This window comes from Vombatus ursinus, unplaced genomic scaffold (genome assembly GCF_900497805.2).
Source record: "Vombatus ursinus unplaced genomic scaffold, bare-nosed wombat genome assembly UNPS02014786.1, whole genome shotgun sequence".
NCBI classification, from domain to species: domain Eukaryota; kingdom Metazoa; phylum Chordata; class Mammalia; order Diprotodontia; family Vombatidae; genus Vombatus; species Vombatus ursinus.
The window spans coordinates 45,625,094-45,647,494 of record NW_020954564.1 but is presented as its reverse complement, the minus strand read 5'-3'; the positions used below and the strand labels follow the sequence as shown (position 1 = coordinate 45,647,494).

Sequence of the window (22,401 nt, the reverse complement as noted above, 5' to 3'; positions counted from 1 at the left end):
CTGTATTTTCTTCCCCATTGGAATGGGAGCTTCTTGTCTTCTTTGTATAACCCCAGCACTTAGTATAATGCTTGACACATAGTAAGTGTTTAATAAATATTTTTTGTTTACTAAATGACAATCTCCATGACGGTGGCAAATACTTTTTGAAACTGCTTAAGTTTTCCCTTTTTAAAATTAATAACATTGTTAAAATTATCTCTGGTGGCAAATACTTTTGGAAATCATAAGTTTTCCCTTTTTGGAAGTTAATAGGATTGTTAAAGTTACCTCTGTTACTTTTAAGGACTCATATAATGATTTTGACATAAGCATGGGGGCATGGACTTTTGAAGGAGAGTTTTTAATGTATGTAAAGCACTTTGGAGTTCAGAGAGCACTGACACTGTAATATCTCAGAGTTTGAAGCGACCTCAGGAGGGATTCTAACCCATACCTGAACAAGAATTCCCTCCATAACACCCTCAAAAAGTTACCAGCCTTTGCTGGAAGACCAGATGAGACAATAGATGTGACAGTTTTGTAACTGTGCAGGGCTGTGGAAAAGTGAGCTATTGTTATGGAAATTTTTGAAGAAGATGGTTTCATAGAATCACAGATATAGAGATGGAAAGAACCAGCAAGTCTAGTCCCTTCATTTTATAAATGAAGAAACCAAGGCCCAAGAAATGAAGTGACTTAACCAAGGGCACAGGAAATAAATAGCAGAATTGAAATTTGATCCCAGATTCTCTGATTCGAGATCCATCAATTTTGATTATAGTCTCCCATCTTTTATATATGACATATTCTCAGCACTTGCAATATGTTATGGATGTTGTTTTACATAAATAAAAACTTTTCAAAGTGATATGGAATCCAAGAGTCTATTTCTTACCCCGAGCTCAGTCAGAAGGAGCCTTAGAAAGTTATAAGCTATTGGATTTGAAAGGGAACTGTTAAGACTAGTACAAATCTGTCGCCTTGTAGGTAAAGGGACTGAGACCCAGAGAGGGATAGTAAGTTGATGTCACATTGTAGAAAGGACACGACAAGGTGGAAGGGTATCCAAAAGAGGCCTGCCAAGGTGGTGGAAATCTTCAAGTTCATATCAAATGATGATTGCTAAAGAAACTGGGAATGTTTAGACTGGAGATTCAAAGATCTTAGGAGGACATAGCTTTCTTCAAGAATCTGAAGGACTATAACCTGGAAGTACACAGTGTATACTTCCACATTGTGAGGCACATAGTAAATGCTAAATAAATGCCTTATTTAAAAAAAAAGTTTTAGCTATCTGGAAGAGGAATTATGCAAGACAGAACTAAGGGTAAAGAGTGAAAGTTGTAAGAGAAGCAAATTTAGGTTTGATATAAGGAAAAGTTTCCTAACAGTTAGTTATCAAAAAATGGAGGAAGATGCCTTATTTGTTGGCAGAATACCCCTTCATTGGTAGGTCTTCAAGCAAAGGCAAGATGTTCACTTATTTGATGTGTATTGCCTAGATTTTTACTGAAGTCTCTTCCAACTCTGAAAGGGCAATTCTTTGATTTTCATTTTGAGTTCCCCAAATTTCTGTCTCAGATTACTGGCTGAGTCAGGAAGGAGCCCACGTTTGATGATTCCTTGATCTTTCTGATGCACTACTATAGCAATAGTACATCACTTTTAAAAATAATTTTGGTGATCTTTTATTTTTAATATCACCTACATTTTGCATTGTATCCTTCTCCCTGACCTATCCCAGAGAGACATTCCTTATAATACAAAAGAAAAAAGAAGAAAAAATGTTCCACAAAACTAGCCAACATTGGAGAAATTTTTGTATTACTTGCAGTGTTTTTTACCCAAGTACCCTATATTTGTAAAGAAGCAGGAGGAAGTATATTCTGATATTTCTTCTTTGGGGCTGAGCTTGGTCATTATAAATTCAAGGCATTTGGTTTCTGTTGTGTTCTTCTAGTCATTGTGTAAATTGTTTTCTTGTTTCTATTTACTTCATTTTGCATCTATTCAGTTACTTTAAATTTTGCAGGAAAACTTGACCAGATCTCATCCATCTTAGAAAAAGTTTCCATTATACACTCTGTTTACTTGGCTTATACATAAACGAACATTATCTTGTCTTTAGTCAATTGTGGTTAAGTTGCATACTATAGTTTTCTATAACACAAGGAAAAATGTGGTATATATGCCAACTCTTTTTCCCTCTGCTTTTCCTCGCCCACCAGACTGAGACAGCAGAGAATCATTTGGTCAAAATGGATGCTGCTTTTAACTTCTCCGAGTGTTCTCAATTTCATAAAGAAACCTTTAGGAAACATGTCTTTGTAATTTTACTGAAGGTGGTAATCTCCCACTGGAATCCTCCAGTGATGCCTTGTCATGTTATGAAACCCTGAGTTTTTAAAACATGCTAGTTGAGTACGAACTGTGGCAGGTTCTACCAAGTCTAGAAAGGCTCCAAGTATGGGCTGTATATCTTTTGTATCTGAAGACCAACCTGGTTTAGAGAGAGCCATTACCAGATGCTTGGCCATCGACAGATGAAAGTTTTTAGTCCATATTACAGAATGAAAACTGTCCTTTAAGATGGAGAAGGATTTCAGTCTTTCAGTAAAGAGAGTACTCACAGTATACGTAGTAGGTTTAATAAATCTTTTTTATTGTTATAGCCATGAATCAGTGAAGTAGGTTATAATAATAACCTATTTTTAATAATAATAGCTTGCAATAATGTTTTTCAATTACAAAGCTCATTCCATATATTAATTATTTTTATTTTCACTCTAGCCCTGGGGTACACATAATGCAAGTAGCAGTATTCCTGTGTTACATATGAAAAAAGCGATGGCCAGAAAGGGGGAAATTACTTTACTAAAGGGCAATGACTACCAAGTGACAGCACCTGGGACTTGAATCCCAGTCCAGGATCCTTTATTTATCCCTCACTACTCCTGACCCTGCTTTCTTTCTATCTTTCCAGTCATTGTTGTTTGATTTATACCACTGTGGAGCCTTTGAATATCAGCTGTCTCCAACCATCCTGAGTCTATCACTATTTTAATGCTCCTTGCTAGAGGTCGTTTTTGGATTTGGTGCTCTGGGCAATCTCACCCTACAGTGTTTCCCTTCCTTCATTTAACCTCTGACCTATGAAAACAAGAGTTAATCAGAAGTTCTAAGGTAGCCAAGAGGAAAGGGAAGTGTTTGGTTACAAATTAAATATGAGCCAGTCATAAGCCATAAATTCCCAATAGTGCTACTAGCTGTGCATGTGGGACAGGGTATTTGTGCTATAAATTCAAGTTCAGGGTTCTTGGGAATTGCTATAGATAGGAAATAAATTAGGTTTTCTATCTTGACTCCTAGTGTTCAGTTCTCTGTCTTATTTAAATGTTTTCTTATTGTATCAGGTAGACATTAACTTTAATTCTGCATTTTTGAATTGGATTCAGTGTACGGTGGCCGCATTGTTGCTAAATCTCTTCTAAAAACCATTTTATCAACCTATGTGTATTAATGTCATTAGTATATAGAAAGTTTTTTTTATTGAATCCTTCAGTGTTTTGCCCCCATCCTTACACTACTAACTGTACATTCTGATCCTTTATGGTGACAGAGTATGAAAGTAGAAATGCCTTGTTTAGAAAGATGGAATGTCTTTAACTTGGGTATCTGTGGACACATTTCAGGCTGTCCATGGGATAGGAAGGGAATAAGTTACATTTCTATTTCAATTTAATTGATTTTCTTCGTAATCCTATATACTTTATGTATTTAAAAGCATTATTCTGAGAGGGAGTCCATAGGCTTCCCTAGACTACCAAAGATTCCATAGGATAAGAAAAAGTTAAGAACCCCGGCTCTAGAGGCACTATCATGTAGGGGAAAGAACAGTGGATTTGCCATCAAACAACCTATGTACAATTCCAACTCTGCTACTTACTTATAAGCTCTGTGATCTTGGGCAGGCCACAACTTCAATGGGCCTCAGTTTCCTTTTTGGTAAAACAAGGGGAGTGTACTAGATGATAACTAAGTTCCATATAGAATCCCTTTTTTTTTCACTTTCTTTCTCTTTCATTCACTTGCCTTATGAGATATAAATTATTGCTTACATAAGTACTGTAACTTGTGGGTATGTGTTGCTTAGTATCTATTAGTGAATTAAGGCAGAAGGATTTCAGAGTGGAAAGGAAGCCTCTAGAAAAAGTTGGCAAGGGAGTTCATTGATATAGGTAGTATAAGTGACTTTATGATATAGCTAGACACATATAGAGGTGCAATTGACTGTTACAATATCTAAGAGGGAATGGTGGGGTAGAAAGAAGTTGAAATGGAGAGTACTCTTAGAAAGCAAAAGTCCTTTCATAATTTTCACTGGTTTAATACTAACTTGTTTTTTTAATAGAAAAAATATATGAAATACTTCACCTGTTATTAGAATCTCTGACATATATAATAATTTTTATAGCAATAAGAGAGACAGCAAGGTATACTGGGGAGAGAGAGAGAGAGAGAGAGAGAGAGAGAGAGAGAGAGAGAGAGCGCACTCTTTTTTTTTTCCCTAACAGCTAGCACTGTGTGTGAGCTGAGACAAGTCAGTTCCTTTCACTGCACCTTAGTTTTCTCATTTTTAAAATGAGAGGATTGGATTATTTGATCTCCAAATCACCTTGAGTATTTCACATTTATGTTTTAAGGTCCCTCCCATGCCTAAAATTGTGTTCTCAGGCTCCTTCCAGATATGAAATTTTATGATTCTATTACTTGTCACCTTGGACAAGTCACTTCTAAACTTTTATTTCTTTATCTGTAAAATTGGGCTCACAATACAGATTTATTGCATGCAGCAAGGGAAGGAGACTTGTGGTATGCCTTATATAAATGTGGGAGGCTATTATTTTAAATAGGTTTCTTTTAAAAACAATCCCTTTAGGGGAAAAGACATTAGATCTTGAAGTTTTAAAAAATACCTTTGCTCTCTCATGTGTGATTAAAATCTAGGTATTGAACACTCCAGTTTAGATTGAACTGTTTACATTTTGTGTTTCTGAATACAACATGTAAACTAATTTCTAAAGTAATAAAGAGCTGATACATGACTAATGCCCCTGGAGTTCAGGAGTAAGAAAATATACTGAACCATTGGGAGGCAGGCAGAGTTGTGTTGCTCAAAATAGTTAAAGCTAAAGGATACTCCATTTAATGTCTTTTGAGAGATTCTGGTTAGTAATTGGAATTTCAAAGTGGAACTTCAAATCATGGTCCTAAAACTTCAGATATACAATGCTGAAACTAGATGTGACCTTAAAACATAGAACATTACTATCATTGCATCTTCTGAAGTTCGTTTTAGAACTAGTTAGGACCGTAGAGTATAAAATGTTAGCACGTGACTGAAGATTGTAATACAAAGAACATAGAATGTTTGATTTAGAAGGAATATTAGAACACTGAATTGGTAGTGTTGGAAGATCTTAGGGATCATTTAGTCTAACCGTCTTGTCTTAAAAAAGACAACTTCCTAAGTACATGATAGGGAAAAAAGCAAGCAATATGAAATAGGAGATTGACAGATTCATAGAAAATTCCCTTTTTACATTATGCTATGTGTATTGAAATGGTCTTTTTGGGGTGTTTATAATAAAAATTTTAAAAACTTTTTAAAGCACAATTCGAGGGTGATGTAACCAGATGAGAGGTCATCTGAGAATGATCTGAGACAGGAGTGGGGAACTTGTGGCCTCTAAGCCACGTGTAGCCTTCTGGGTGAGGCATTTTGACTGAGTCCAAGTTTTAAAGAACAAATCCTTTTATTAAGGGGATTTGTTCTGTGAACTTTGGGTTCAGTCAAAGGGCCACACTTGAGGACCTAGAGGACCGCATGTGGCCTTAAGGCTGCAAGTTCCCCACCCCTGATCTGAGATTTTTAATGGACTAGAAACTTAATGAGTTATCAGTGTGATGTGAAAGTCCAAAAAGATAATTCAGTCTTAGGCTATATTAGGTATCCAGAACAAGGGAAAAGATTGTTCCCTTGACCTCTGATTCTTATTTGCCTAATGCCTCAAATCCAGATTTCCAGGTTAATACTATCATTTTGTGTCTATGACTCTGAGCAATTCACATTGCCTCTTTGCCTCCATTTCCCTGTCTTTAAAATGGGGATGATGTTTTTTCAACTGTGGCTATATTAGTTTGATTTAGTTAGTATGCATCAGTGCCTGATACTCATTTAGGCTTCTTGTACAACCATTTCCCTTCCTTTGTCCCCTTTTTCTGTTGAAATAGTGTATTTTCCCCCCTAGGCTATGAAAGCTTAACTGAAACTGAACTTAGCTTTAGCACCTCACTAACCCATTACATTATATTACAGACCTAATTTAAAGCAAAAAGTAAGGTGTTCTGAATTGGAGGGGGTTTGAAGGGGCTATAAATGCAGGTGGGGGCAGCTTCACAAACTCACACTGTAAGTTGATGAAAGGCCTGTCCTTCAGGCTTCATGGAAAATACTTGAGAATTACAGTAAATTGTCTGTGGAGGTGTCATTACTACAAAGATATTATGTTACCACCACTTCACTAGTGACACTAGAAAGGTGTCTTCCTGCTTTTCTACTGAGTAATCTTCAGTCGTAATAATTTTATATAAAGGAAGAAGACAAAACCTTTTTCTCTCAGAAAACACCGATTATTGAATCATCAGCAAGATGGGGGAAAGAATCCTGTTTCGAAATATTCAAAATAAATCCCTTTTTGTAGATTTACACAAATACAATAGATTTAAGACAACATTTTCTGACTGTGGTACGCAGTGTATTTTTCTGCACTACATTATAGTAAGATTATAGGTAGAGTTGGGAGGGATGTCAGAGGTATTTATTCCTAACCCCTTATTTTGTAGATGAAGAAGCCAAGGTCACACAGCAGAGCTGGAATTTACATGTAGGTCCTCTGCTTCAAATCCAACACTTTTTTCCACTATACTATGTTGATGTGTTAATAACACATGCATTGTTATTTAAGTAACATTTGTATTAGTTTATAAGTAGCATAACAATGTGGCACAGTGGAAATTGCATTGGACTTGGACATCAAAAGATGAGGATTCAAACCTGGTCCTGCCAATTAGTAGCTGTGTGACCTTGGACAATTTATCTTTCAGTTCTGTTTTTGTTTTGTTTTTTGTTTTGTTTTTTTTAATCTGAATCTGGGATTTCATCAGTGTGGGGAGCTCCTGCAAAAACAGTTTCCTCATTTGTAAAAGGAGTGTCTAGATTAGGTCATCTCTAAGACCCCTTCCATCTAAGGCTTTATGATCTTAGGGCTAGCCTTTGTCATAACTCTGCTGCTACCCCCAATTTGGGTCTCAGCTGTCTGATTTATAAAATAGGAAGAATATCTGTTCTCACAGCAGGGTTGTGGGGTTCGAATGTGATAACTGATGTTAAAACTCAGTATTGTACATTACAGGCTTACTATGTACAACATTGCCTTCACCAGTGTCATTTCTTAGGTCAAAGGATGATAGAATCCTGCACCCAGACCTGGAAGGGACCTCAGACATTATCACACTGATTTTGCAGAAGAAGAAACTGAGGCTCAGAAAAGTTTAAGTGACTTACCTAAGGTCACATTGAAACAAAGCATCAAAGCCAAGATTCAAACTCAGGTCCTGTGACTCTAGATTGGGTGCTATTCCATAAAATAATATGAGATCACGTTTCCATACTACTTTATAATTTTCTCAACCCCCACAGAAATCCTTTGATATATTGCTAGGATTATCACCTCTGTTTTAGAGATAAAGAAACTTGAGGTTCTATGAGACAGACAAAGTGACTAGCTTTGGGGCACATGGCTAAGTGTCAGAACTGGCACTTGAACCAAGACTTCTGGTTCCAAGTACAGAGCTCTTTCCATTAGTCCACACAGCCTTTCATAAACTCAGGCATAAACCAATCAGTAAAAGTGTATTAAATCTCTATTATGTGCTGGGCAGTATGGATACAAATGGAAAAAGGAGCTCACATTCTATCATGGCACAAGTTCTCAAACTCTGTGCTCTCAAGTTTCCTTTACACTCTTAAAAATTATAGAGGACCTCAAAGAGCTTTCACTTATATTGGATGTAGATAAATAGATAGACACATACACACATATGTATGTGTACATATATGTATGTGTATATGTGTGTGTTTCTATACACATATATTTTTATTCACCATATTAGAAATTCAAACATCTTGGTATTATTATGAAAATAGTTTAACCTCATAGACACAGTGAAAGGGTCTTGGAGACTCTCAAACCCCCAAGTTCACTCCCTGGACTGCAGTTTGAGAACCACTATGCTAAGGAAATATGACAGCTTCACAAAAGTATAAGAAAAATATTAAAAAAATCACACAGTGATTGATGGAGAGTATGGGGAGGCACAACACTAACAACTAAGAATCAGGGAAGGCCTCTTGAAGGAAGTGATACCTGAGGTGAGCCTTGAGGGGCTCTAGTAGTTCTAAGAGATATACAGGAGTAGGGAAAGAATGTTCCAGCATTAGGTGACAAGGAGGACAGTCTGTGCAAAGTGAAGTGTTGTGAGGGGTCCAGTCTGTTAAAGAACATTTCCTGCCTGGGGAGAGATCTGGACAGGGTCGTTGGAAGATGTGAGGCTGGTATAAAGCTTTAAAAGACAAGTCAGAATTCAGTTGAGGGTTGAGGTTCATGAGATATGAATGAATAGTCAGGGTGAGACTGTAACAAAAGGGTACTGGTATGACCTGTACAGGGAGGCTCTTTGTAAGGAGGTAAAGAGGGATCTTGAGTGCTAAGAAGTTTGAACTTTACTCAACCTATGGTTTACTCTCTTAGACATCAAGGAAATAGAAACATAAATAAGTATTTGTTTCGCGTCCCTATATGGGGAAGCCCTGTTTACTAGATGATGACAGACACACTTTAAGTGGAGTTGGGGTTTCAATATCCTCACCTGTGACAGAGGAAACCCCCACCGTGCTAACCAGTCTGGTTTAATGAAGCTGTACAGGAAACTCTCTTAGCTCTGAAGCAAGATGAAGTTCAGCTGTGAACCCTGGCCTCCCAGCAAGGGAAAACAGGGGTTCTTTGAAGGGGGACACAGCCACACTGCCCTCTCTAGATAGCCATCAGTCAGTGCATGAGGGGAAGTGTGAGGACCAAGGTCAAGCAGCTGGTGAAATCAAATGCCCTGAAGGAAAAACTATTGGCCAGGTCCTGAAGAAGTTAATAAACCTTTCCCTTGGTTTATAATTCTAAATTTCATGGAAGAAGGAATTGATTTGGTTAGATCAGATAGAAAATATACTTTATAAGGATTATAGCAAATGGCAAATTGAGTTTCTGGGATTGGAGGGGACCTTAAATCGTTGAGTATTAAAACTGAGGGAGACAGCGTGCTGGGACATAGAGCATGGAATGAGAGTGGTAGAAGAGAGCTTATAACTTTTGAAGCTAGGAGGGTCCTTAAAAACCATTTTGCCTAGTTCCTCATAAACATGAAGAAACTGAGGTCCAGAAAGAGAGTGATTTTAGTGTTTGTACTTATCATCGAGACCTTGTTGAAAAAGAATCGAGCCAGTAACTCCATTATTTCATGAATCAGCCCTAAAATACTTCAAGGGTTTTCATCATTCAGTAATTACTATTATTATTAGTTGCAGCTAACATTTTTGTAATGATAATAGTAATAATTTCTCCTGACTACCCTACAAGGTAGATAGCCTGTGAATTTTTCTCTCCATTATGCAGATGAAGAAATTGAAGGTCATTTGAGAAAAATTAACTTATTTAGGGTAATTTAATAATTGTTAGAGCTGGGACTTGAACCTCGTCTTTTTGACTTGCAATGCACTTCAGCGTTGTTGAGACCCTATTTTCCATGAAAGTGGACATGCCTTTTTTTGGTTTGCTTTTTTCCAGCCTTTTGGGGGTTGGATTTTATTCCTGGTACCCCTCCTTTGGTCTTGTTTACAGAAGCTCCTCTAATCTTTATGGGGAGTCTCCTTTGGAGAGGCTTTCTCCAGAGGATCATAATAGCTTTTTAACTCTGCTTAGGTTTGTTTAGCAGAAAGGGAATGGAGAACCTTATCTGCTGCCTAATCCCTCTTGAATGTTTACATTGCTCTGCTGAACTAAATGCTGTTTAAAGTGGCAACCATCATAATAACCAATGTGCAGCTGCCCAAGTTGATTGAAACCTATTACAATAAGTGATAATACTGTCATATAAGTAAAAAGTTAAGTTGCTTATCATTCAATTTTGATAAGCTACTTAAATTTTATAGTAGCATGTCTCAGTGTCAAACAAATGTTAAGGATAGAGGGCTGTTCACTTTCTCTGTCATGGATATTTCATCTCACATCATTTATTATCCCAAGTTGCACAGTTTAGTTAGCATAGGGGCCCTGATTTTCTTAGAGGTGGCAGGATGCAGTCGTATTGTGTCCAGTTTGGGGGCAACACAATTTAGAGGAACATTGACAAGATGAAGCTTGTAAGAAAACGTGAATGAAGATTAAGGGTGATGAGGGGACTAATCTTGTCATTGAAGAATACTTGAAAGGAATGTGGGATATTTAGTGGAAAAAATAGTACTAATGGTCACTTAAAGCTATCTAGCTTTTAAGGTTTACAGGGCATTTCTCACAATAACCCAATGAATATTATTGTCCCTAGTTTACAGAAGAAGAAACTGAGGCCCAGAAAAGTCATGTGACATGTTTTGGGTTCTAGAAGAACAGGAGCTTCATTCTGCTGCCTCTTTGTCCACTGCTTTTCTCATTGCCCCCCACTAAAGAAGTGAAGGTTTAGGTTGTTTAGGACCCCAGGCTTCAACCCAGGAGTACTGGAATTTCTGTCAGGAGAAGGGGTAAGTCTTGTTTTGTTTCTCCCCAGAAGGCAAATCTATTAGCAGTGGGTAAAAGCTTGGCTTTGTCAAGAACAGATCATGCCAGATTAACCTTTTCTTTTTTTTTTTTTCTTTTTTCTTTGATAGAACTGCTAGACTGGTAACCAATCAGAGGAATGCTGTAGATATAACTTCATTAGATTTTAGCAAATCACTTGAAAAAAGGCTCTAATGCTGTTCTTGTGGGAAAAAAATGGAGAAATTTAGTTGAATGATACTGCAGTTGGGTGCATTCTGAACTGGCTGAATGGCCAGAAAGCTTGTCATTAATCATTGTTTCAACATCAACTTAGAAGGGGGTCAGTAGTATAGTTCCCCCGGAGATTATTCTCTTTTCATTCTATGTTGTCACTTGGAGATCTCCCACAGGTTCAGTTATCATCTCTGTGTACATGGTTGTCAGATCTGTACGTCTAGAACTACTTTCCCTCCTGAACCATACAGTCCCCCAATCACCAAATGCTTCTTGGATATCTGTACCTGGATGTCAGATGGGGATCTCAAACTCAATATTATTTCCAAAACAGAGCTCATTAACTTCTTCCCCTAAACTCACTTCTGTATTTTCCTATGACTGTAAAGGGGACTGCTGGGATTCTGCCAGTCCCCTATGGCTGCAAACAGTATTACGTACTCCTTGCTCTCACTCATCTCACCTCACAGTACCTCTTATTGCACCTTCCCCTCTGAAAGCACCTTCCATCTTTCTCTGCACTCACACAGCCAGCACCTAGTTCAGATCTTCATTATCTGTCACCTGTACTACTGCAGTAGTTTTTTAATTAATCTCCCTGCCTCAAACCTCTTCCCACTCCAAGACATCTCCCCCTCAGGTGCCAAGTCATTTTTCTAACATGTGAGGTCTGAGCATGCCACCTCTCTCCCCAGCTCCCAGTCTCTACTCAATAAACTCCCATAGATCTTTGATCCTGAAGGATCAAATATAAATTCCCTCCTCTTAGATTTAAAACTCTTCATAATGTGGCTCTTTCCTTTTCTGGTCCTTTTCATGTAATTAATAATCCAGGCACACTGGCCTACTTACTGTTCCTTATAGGTGATACTCCATCTTCCATCTTCATGCGCCACTTGTGCCCCATTCTTAGAAAGCTCTGTCTCCTCTCCTCCACCTTACCTCCTCACCTCCCATGTTTCCTTCAGGCTCAGCCCAAATTTCATCCTCTTCAGGAGGCCCTTCCAGGTCTTCCTCAGTTGCTGGTGTCTTCCCCTCCAAGATTACCTTTCACTTACTCTGTATAGACTTTTTATATACCTAGTTTCTTACATGTTGTCTCCCCCATTAGAAAGTAAACACCTTGAGGGTAGGGACCCTGTTTTCGCCTCTCTTTGTCTCCCCAGCACTAATAAGTTTAATAAATGTTTGCTGACTAACCAGCTGACTCTGCTTGGCCCCCCTGTTGTTTTACTATTTTTATCAGTGACTAGGATTGAGTGACTACATAGCATGCTTATCAAATATTCTTATGAAATACGCAGCGAGGGGGGTTATGCTTAACCTGTCAGATGACAGTCAGCATTCAGAAAGATCTCAACAGGCTTGAACATGATGCACAAGCTTTAAAAGCTAACATTTAATAAGGTTACCGTACCGCTGTAACTTCAGTATCAAGATGAGGGAGGTATAACTAGACAGAAGTTTATCTGAAAAAGATCTAGGGAGTTTAGTGGACGTATTTAGTATTCACTTAATAGGAGTCAGAAGTGATCTTATAGGCAAGCGATCAACCAGAAAGCTTTTATTAAGGTACTGGGCTAAGTGATGGAGATACAAATGAAGGCAAAAACTGTCCCTATTCTCAAGGAGCACACCAACAATAAATAGATACATACAAGATATACACAGAGTACTAATAATAACTAGCATTTTTACAATACTTTAAGGTTTGCAATGTAGTTTTCAAATGTTATTTTATCCTCAGAAAAACCCTGGGAGGTAAGTGCTATTATTATATATACCACCACCACCACCACCACACCCCCACATCACCCATTTTACAGATGAGGAAACCAAGGCAGACCCAAGTTAAGTGACTTGCCTAGGGTCACAGAGCTAGTTAAGTGTTTGAGGCAGAATTTGAACTCAGTTCTTCCTCACTCCAGCTCTAACACACTATCCACTGTGCTACCCAGCAGGGTAAATTGGAGATAATATCAGAGAGGAAGGCATTTGTAGCTGATCCTCTTGCAGAAGGCAGGATTTGAACTGATACTTGAAGGAAATGAGGTAGGGAAGGACAGAGAGAACTTCAGGCATAGAGGGTAGACAGTACAAAGGCATGAAAACCAAGGCTGGAGTGTCATGTGTGAAGACCAGGCCCATGTAGCAGGATCCTAGAGAATGTGAGGGAGGGTAAAGTGTAGAAATACCAGAAAGGGAAGAAGGGATGAGGTTATGAAGAGCCTTCAATGCCAAATGTAGGATTTTGTGTTTTACCTTGAAGGTAGTAGAGAGCCATGTGATTTTATTGAGTAAGGAGGTGACATTGTCAGGCCTCCACTTTTTAGGAAGATCATTTTGGAAGTTATGTGGAGGATGAATTGAAGTCGGGAGAGATGAGGTAGGAAAGCCAGTGTTCCTTATTGTTAGGTCTATTTCACTGTTAAAATTGTGTGGGCGTCAAGTAATGAAGGCCTGAACAGGGAGATGGTGATATGAATGAAGAGAAGGGGGAATATTCAGGAGATGTTGTAAAGGCAGAAATGACAAGATTTGGCCACCGATTGGATGTGTGAGGTGAGTGAGAAGGAAGAGTCAAGGATGACAGTGAGGTTGTCAACTTGGGTAATTTGACAATAATGGAAAAGTTGAGAGAGAAAGAGGATTTCAAGGGGAAATAGAATGATTTCTGTTTTGGCCATGTTAAGTTTAAGATGCCTATCACACATTCAGTTTGAGACATGCAAAACTCAGTTGATGATGTGTGAATTTAACTTAGAATGAGACTCCAGAAGACAGTGGTACCATCTCTTTCAAAGATCAGTTCTTCTCTGGGATGTCCATTTGTGTCATGGCTCAAATTCAGCTGTTTTTAAAGTCTTCTCTTGGATTCAGTTTACTGCAGATCCTAACCTGACCCATAAAGTCTCTCACAAGTCTAAAATAGGTTTGTTTTTTTTTACCTAGGATTCACAAAACCCAAGGAATTCATGGATAGATTTCAGTGGGTCTTGTGAACTTAGATGGGAAAACATTATATCTTTAATTTCATCAACTTCTAACTGAAATTTAACGTTTCTTTCAATTAACATAAGCAACAATCATTATTTTGTACAGGGGTCCAGAGACTTTATCAGACTTCTGAATGGGTACATAAAACAAAAAAAAGCTTAAGAACCCCTAATCTAGAGGAAATATCTTCCCTTATGCCTTGCAAATAGATACCTGTCCCCAATTCCTTAATGGCTTAAAATGGATTATTGTGGTTTGATATTGTCTCTTTTCCTTATAAATCAGCATCTCCACTGATCTAGAGGCTTAGGGGAATTCCTTCCTTTCCCCAGGAGTATTTCATTCCACCTCAATTACTTATATCCCTCAGAAAACCTTGGGCATCTGGGAAATGTTATTTAATTTTGTCTGGGACTACCTCCTGAAACGTCTACGGGATGGAGGAATAATACTTCTCCTACCCCCTGGCCACAGACATTGGGAAAAGCAATAACTTTTGGTTCTCAGTACGTATAAACCTCTGTACATATATCATCTTCCCTGACATAGTTTTTGTATATTCCTTCATATCAGAAACTGTTTTATTTATCTTTGTATTTCCTGTAGTGCCTACTATAGCCCCTTTTACATAGTAGGTTGTAACAATAAATGTTTGTTGAGTTAATGAATAAGTGAATGGATTTCCTTAGGAGGCATTTCAAAGAAGATATATACCAATCTACCCAACATTCCCTACATGCTCATTATTTCTTGTCTCAATTAATTCCGATGAAGAATTGCTTAAATGGTGGTAAAGGAAATGTTGGCCTTGGAATGATGGCCCTCATTCCTAAGAGGCTTCATCTGAAGTATTCATTGGAAGCAATATAGTCAGTAACTTTTTAAACTTTGAGATTCTCACAATTTAAATGTATCACATAACTCAGATCCTGGTACTTCTCATCGCCTGGCTCACAGCTCTCCTTTCCACACCAACTCTGGCCTGTATTCTAGAGGACTTAAATGTTCATGTTGATGTTCCCTTAAACATTTCATCCTCCCATTTCCTCAGTCTGTTCAAGTCCCATGATCTGCTCTTCCTGCCACTTCAGTCATTCACAGGGAAGATCTTACAAACACCCACAAATGTTCTACTCTCAACATCAGGGACTCTGAAATTCCTTTTTCAAATCATATTCTTTGATAATTCCACCTCTCTCTATCTTCTACTCCTCCTAAACTTATTCAAAGGTTTAGGTTCTCGCTGTGACATCCAGTTCTTCTGTCCGCTAGTACCAGGAGTGGGGAACCTGGGGCTTTGAGGCCACATGTGGCCCTCTAGGTCCTCAAATGTGGCCCTTTGACTGAATCCAAACTTCACAGAACAGATTCTCTTAATAAAAGGATTTGTTCTGTGAAACTTGGTCTCAGTCAAAAGGTCACACTCAAGGACCTAGAAGGCCACAGGTTCCCCACCCCTGCCTAGTACCGTACTTGCCTAAGCCATCATCTCTAATCTGGATTCATTGGCCTTCCTTCCAAATCTTGATCTGTTAACAATTTCAGCTCTGTCCTATACTCTCAAATACATTGCTTCTCATACCTTACTAAACCCTAACCCTGGATTAGTCCCACCCTCCACCTGTCCTACTCCTACAGCCTGGCCACCCTTGTGAATACTCTCTCCTCTTTGAATTATTTTCTGACACTGCTCTGTCCTTGTTCTCCACGTACTTCTCTATCAACTCTTCAGTGTTTTATACTGGATCATTATCCATGCCTTTTACCCTAACTGTAGGTATATTCCCAAGCTTTGTCCTGGGCCCCCTTTTCTCCATATCCCCTCACTTGGTAGCCTCATCAGCTTCCATGGATGTAATTTTCATCTCTATGCAGTGGCTACCAAATCTATATACTTGTCTTTCTTGAGCTTTAATGAAGCATAATGAACCTTTTGAACTATTTATATCATAGGCATCTCAAACTCAGCAGCCAGTACAGTGTCTGGAATGGCCTATTGCAGACACTTAATATATGCTTGTTGATTGATTGTCTAACTTCCCTATTTTTATATGTGAAGGAACTGACTTAAAGGGGTCAAGTCATTTGTAGAAGTGGACCTACCTACTAAGGGACAGACTGAGGATTAAAACACTGGTTGTCTGACTCTTATGCTGATGTTCTATCTCTCTGTCTCACACTCCTAATCTTCTTTTGATCCATACTTTTAAGTTCTGTTATTTTACCCTATTAACATGTGGAACACAGATAATTTTGGAAGTTGACATGGATAATACATTTCCTGTACTATGGAGTTGGTTACCATTGCCAGAAATTCATTCATAGCTTATCCAGTAAGACTCCATTCTCTTTTTCCCCTTTTTCCTTTGTGATCATTGTGCCTCCAAAGACTTCATTCGATGCAGGGAAGAGGGCAATGGAGGGAGGTTGGTAAGTCTGTGCCAAGATAAGAGGCAATGTTGAAGAGTACAGAGAGTGCCTGATTTGATGTCAGTAACCTGGGTTAATATCCTGCCGTCTGCACCTAACTAGTAGTGTAACTATGGCTAAGTCATTTAATTATTCTGAGCCTCACTTTCTTTATATGGAAAATTGAGGTATTGATATTTGTATTACCTACCTCATAAGATTGTTGTGAATCTCAGATGAGTTAATGTACGTAAAGCATTTTACAACATTTAAGGGATTATATAAATGTCAGCTATTATAAATGGTTTCTAAGGCCATTTGGACTTACACCTGTGTATAGGACACAGCATAAGTGGAAAGCGATTTGTATTTATGTGTGCTGTTTTGGAGCTATTATTATGTATGCAATAATGATAGGTAAATATAAATTTTTTTTCTGATGGTCTTGGAAGTAGATGAAAAGTTTTCATATACAAAGATAGAATATATGTGTTTCAATTAATTTCTTCTTTATAAAAATCTCTTCATTTTTCAGGTATAGCAAGAATTCATGATGAGTACTTATTTGCCCTATACTTTTTATAAAGAATCTTTAAAGAAAAAAATAATAATTGGCCTCTACTAATGCCTGTTCTTCAATATCTCATCAGGGTATAAAGGTGGCAAGGTATTCTCAAAAGCTCCGCAAGTCTAGCATAAGCTCTGACAGTTTCTGCTAAAATGTAAGCAGCTTTGAATAGATCCCTAATGGTGGACTATGTATCTTTTTATCTGAGAACCAGCCTACCTGAATTCTATCAGACTCATCACCAAAAAGTTGGCTAACGTATAATTAATTTTTTCGGCCACATCAACTCTTGAAGACTGTTGACTATAGCACAGAGAGGCTGCTATCTCCTGTGCTCCAGCCCCCAGTACTGCCACCCTTGATAATGAAATGATCCGTCCCTGAAGTATTAAGTAAAAATCAAACAGGTAATAAGTAAAGGGTGATTAGCATTTCAACCATCTCTTTATAATGTAGCTTATGAAATGGAGATCTTTTTAGGACATAGATAGTTAGATCGGTGAAGGCAGGGATAGCAGATTTCATTTATCTTATATTTTTCCTTTTTCATATATCACTATGCTCTTTATTTAACAGGTGCTTTTAAATGTTCATTAAATAAACTGAAAAAAATATACTTGACTTGAAATATATCATGGTTTGGAGTTTTGATGTTTTCACTTACTTTCAGTATTTTTCTTTTTCTTTCCCAGTTATCTCCCCTGGTTTGAAGTATTTTATAAACTGCTCAACATCTTGGCGGATTATACAGCAAAAGGACAGGTATTTATATTATATCTTTAAAAAAAAAAACCAAAAACTGATTCTATGTCAAATGCTAGAAGGATTTTCCACTAGGCTAACCTGATTAGTGGAAAGAGCACCAGACTAGGAATCAGGAGAATTGTGTTCAAATCATGGCTCTACCATTTAGAAGCCATTTGACTACTGGCAAGCCCCTTAATAGCTTTATCTGTAAATTGAGGGTTTTGAACTGGATGATCTCTAAAGGTCCTTCCTGCTCTAATATTCTATTTGTGTTCCAATGTTCTGTATTCTAAGGGTCCTTCTAGGGTCCTGATATTCTGTGATTCTATTCAATAGCATATATCTATACGGAAATCAAAGTACTTATCAAATATACCTGACACTCCTGATATTAAATGTCTTGTAACAAAGAGGTTATCTAACTTTCTGTATCATGGAAAGAGTTGTCTGTAGTCATAGGTCTTCTTGTACTTTGTCATTACTTTCTGACCCTTCCTTTAAACAGGTTCAGTTCTCATTAGGTTCAAAGATATCTTTCAAGATGTGAGATTATATGGGGCAGCTAGATGGTGCAGTCGATAGAGCACTGGCCCTGAAGTCAGGAGTACCTGAGTTCAAATCCAGCCTCAGACCAAACACTTGACCCTTACTAGCTGTGTGACCCTGGGCAAGTCACTTAACCCCAATCGCCTCACCAAAAAAAAAAAAAAGAAAAAGAAAGAAAGAAAGAAAGAAAAAACAAACAAAAAAACAAAAAAAAGATGTGAGAGTATGGATTGATAACAGGTTTGTTATGACTTTTTTTTTAATTTGACCATTTTTACACCATTTTTTATTGGAGCTACAGACTATAAGCCCTTTCTTTCAAAGTATTTGGAGTTAATTTCTTAACTGTCAGCTTTGCACTATAAAAATAGTGAAAAGGGGGGGCAGCTAGGTGGTGCAGTAGATAGAGGACTGGCCCTGGATTCAGGAAGACCTGCGTTCAAATCCAGCTTCAGACATATAACACTTAACTAGCTATGTGACTCTGGGCAAGTCACTTAACCCCACTGCCTAACCCCCCCCTCCCCAAAATAGTGAAAAGGTAGGTACATCTTGAAGAGCATTAGAACTAGAAGAAAATCATTATCATCACAGTTGACATTTATACATTGACTTATACTTTACAAGACATTTTGAATGCCATACCTTATGTGGTCCTTGCAACAACCCCTTCGAGGTAGGTAACTATTCTTATCTACATTTTATAGAAGAGGGAACTGATACCCTTAGAGAGGATGGGACTTCACAGAGATCATGAAGCTAGTGACAGACAAATTCTGATCTTGAACTCAAGTCAGCTGAATTAAAATTCAGTGTTAATTCCACTGTACTGTGCTGTGTTTTATAGCTAAAGTCATCCCTCCACATTGCTGATTCCTCTTTCCATCACACTTGTGATAGAAATCACCATATTTGGTTAAGATACATATAACAGATTGAGTTTACCATCAGCATTAATGATCTCAAACCCTGCTTTCTTTTAGAACTGGTTCTGTATTATATTTGTATATATGTACATGTATGTGTATGTGTGTATGCACATATGTATTATATGTGTGTATGTCTTATTTTCTAGTGCCTAACCAATGTGAGTGCTTACTTAGTAAATGTTTATTAAATGCTCTGGAGTATAGATATCAATGAGATCTTTTCTTCTAAGTCCTGCACTTAACACTCATTTTTTGGATTTCAAAGAACCTTTCCCATCCTCAGTGGAGACTATGAGCAAAGAATTACTATATACAAAGGAAAAGTCATTTATCTTGGGCAGAATTCAATGGTATCTGAGATACTGGTGTATTTTCATCAAATCCTGTTTCTTACTTATACCATACATTATATTTGGTAGAGTTTAGTTCAACAAAAATTAATTAACTAACTACCGTGTATAAGATGCTGAGGGTGTAAAGGTTTAAAAAAATGTTTCTGATTGCTGATGGTGAATGTTAGAGTTCATAGCCGCCCTCCTTTCCAACTCTATTGATTCTCTGTTTACTTCTAAAGGTTGACATTATTTTAGAGTTGGGAGGTGCTTAAAATATAGAATGGTAGAGCTAGAGGGGACCTTAAAACATAGAATGTTATAATATAGACTCTCAAAGTTGAAAGCTGAAAATTTGTTTAGTCAAATCCTAGCTGAAGCAAGAATCTTCTTTACCACTTCCTCAGTAAGTGGTCATCTAACCTCTATTTGAAGACATCCACTGATGCCCAACCTATGAGCTCCTGAGCCAGTGCATTCTATCTTTAGGAAGTTCTTTTTTTCATTTCATTGAAACCTGCCTTCCAGTATCTTCTTTTCATTGTCCCTAGTTCCACCTGATAGAGCCATGAAGAATTGGGCTAATTCTTCTTATGACAATGTTCTACACTTTTTTAAATATAATTTTTTTCCAAATTACACTTAAAAACAATTTGTAACTTTTATTTTTTTTAATTTAAATTTAAATTTTGAGTTCCAAATTCTCTCTCTCTCTCCCTTCCTCCTCTCTGAAATGGCAAACAATTAGATATTAGATATAGATATAGATTATACATGTACAGTCATGCAAAACATACTACCATATTAGCAATGTTGTAAGAGTAAACAGAGACCCCCCCACAAAAAAAACCCAAGAAAAATAAAGTAAAAAAAAATGTATGGTTCAGTCTACATTACATCTTGTAATGTTCCCTGTCTTCTGTTTGGTCACAAATTCTTTCCCTATCCATAGATCTGACAGATAAAATACTCTCCTAATTTGCTTATGTCATCACCCTTTATATCTAAATCATATATCTATTCTGACCTTATCTTGGTTTATGTGTGAGATATTAGTCTATACCTAGTGTCTGCCAAACTGCTTTCCAGTTTTCCCAGCAATTTTTGTCAAATAGTGAGCTCTTGTTCTAAAAGCTTGGATCTTTGTGTTTATCAAACACTAGATTACTATAGTTATTTACTACTTTGTATTGTGTATATAATCTATTGCACTGATCCACTACTTTATTTCTTAACCAGTACCAGACTATTTTGATGATTACTGCTTTGTAATACAGTTTGAACTACTTGGCTACCTTTCTTCACATTTTTTTTTCATTGATTCCCTTGATATTTTGACCTTTTGTTCTTCCAGATTAGTTTTTTTTTTTTTTACTATTTTTTCTAGCTCTGCAAAATAATTTTTTGGTAGTCTGATTGGTATGGCATTGAAGGAGTAAATTAATTTGGGTAGAATTGTCATTTTTATTATATTGGCTTGGCCTACCTATGAGCAATTAGTGTTTTTCTAATTGTGATCTATATTTTAATTTTTTTAATTTTTTATTTTTTTAGTTACGCAGTGGGGTTAAGTGACTTGCCCAGGGTCACACAGCTACTAAGTATTATGTATCTGAGGCCAGATTTGAACTCAGGTCCTCCTGAATCCAGGGCCAGTGCTCTATCCACTGTGCCACCTAGCTGCCCCAATGTTTTATATTTTTAAAGACTATAATCATGTACAATGATCCTCCACCACCTTCTAAACCCTCTCTACTCTGGGCAGAACATTTCCAATTCCTTCACCATATCCTGATATGGCATGGTCTTCAGTCCTCCCAGTCACCCTTTTTTGCATGCTCCAGTTTTTTATGATCATCCTGAAATTTTACCTCCCTAACTGAGCACAATTCAGATAGATTTTGATAGAGAAATGAGCAACCACCTTCCTTGTTCTGACCACTAGCTTTTTTTGGATACTAGGTCAGATTGCTGGTTTTTATTAAGTTTGTAGGCGACTATAGCCCATCCCTTCATGGCCCTCCACAAAATTGGGATTGCTGAGCCCAGATTATTGCTGCTGTTGTCTCTATCCAGAGGGGCCCTGACCCTTCACAGGCTCCACCTCACTGGATCACTACTGTATGCATTGGCAGGGGAATCAGAATACTCACCTTCCAGTGCTATTTCCAGATTCTCCCTCTACTACCATCATGCATCAGCGCACTTTCTCCAAACTTATCACCTGATCCAGAACCTGATGGTCATTACCAAATTACTGCCTAGGACATTCTCCATCATTTTTCAGTGAGATTAGTGACTGGCTTACACAATCCCTGACTACCCCAACTCTTGCCTTCATAATAAGGAATTTCAACATATATGTTGATGTTCTCATAAATACCTTAACTTCATAGTTCCTCCATTTATTCAACTACCACATGCTACTCCTTTACCACATCTCAGATATCCACAGAGATTGTCATTCCCTCAACCTTGCCATTACCCACAGGTGCTTCACATCCATGATCAAGAAATTCTGACATTCCTTTACCAATAATACCCTTTCATCATTCTATCTTTCCCTATGCCCTACTCCTTCCAAATCTATTCATTTTCACCATGATCCATAGTCTCACCTCTCCTCAATGTTTTGCCAAGCCATTATCCTTATTCTGGCTAACCTCTCTCCCCATCCACATCTTGGTGTTTTGGTGAAGTAGTACACACACACACACACACACACACACACACACACACACACACACACA

General features: G+C 37.7%; 1 protein-coding gene across 4 annotated transcripts in view; it reads left to right on the top strand.

Annotated features, from left to right (window-relative positions):
* The window catches only part of LOC114047022 (DENN domain-containing protein 1A-like), a 702,955-nt gene that overhangs the window by 304,767 nt on the left and 375,787 nt on the right, over window positions 1–22,401 (top strand). For all 4 annotated transcript variants that reach the window (XM_027867675.1, XM_027867672.1, XM_027867674.1 and 1 more), the window contains one exon: window positions 17,790–17,859. In XM_027867675.1, coding sequence (XP_027723476.1) covers window positions 17,790–17,859 — 70 coding nt within the window. The remainder of the gene's footprint in view (window positions 1–17,789; window positions 17,860–22,401) is intronic.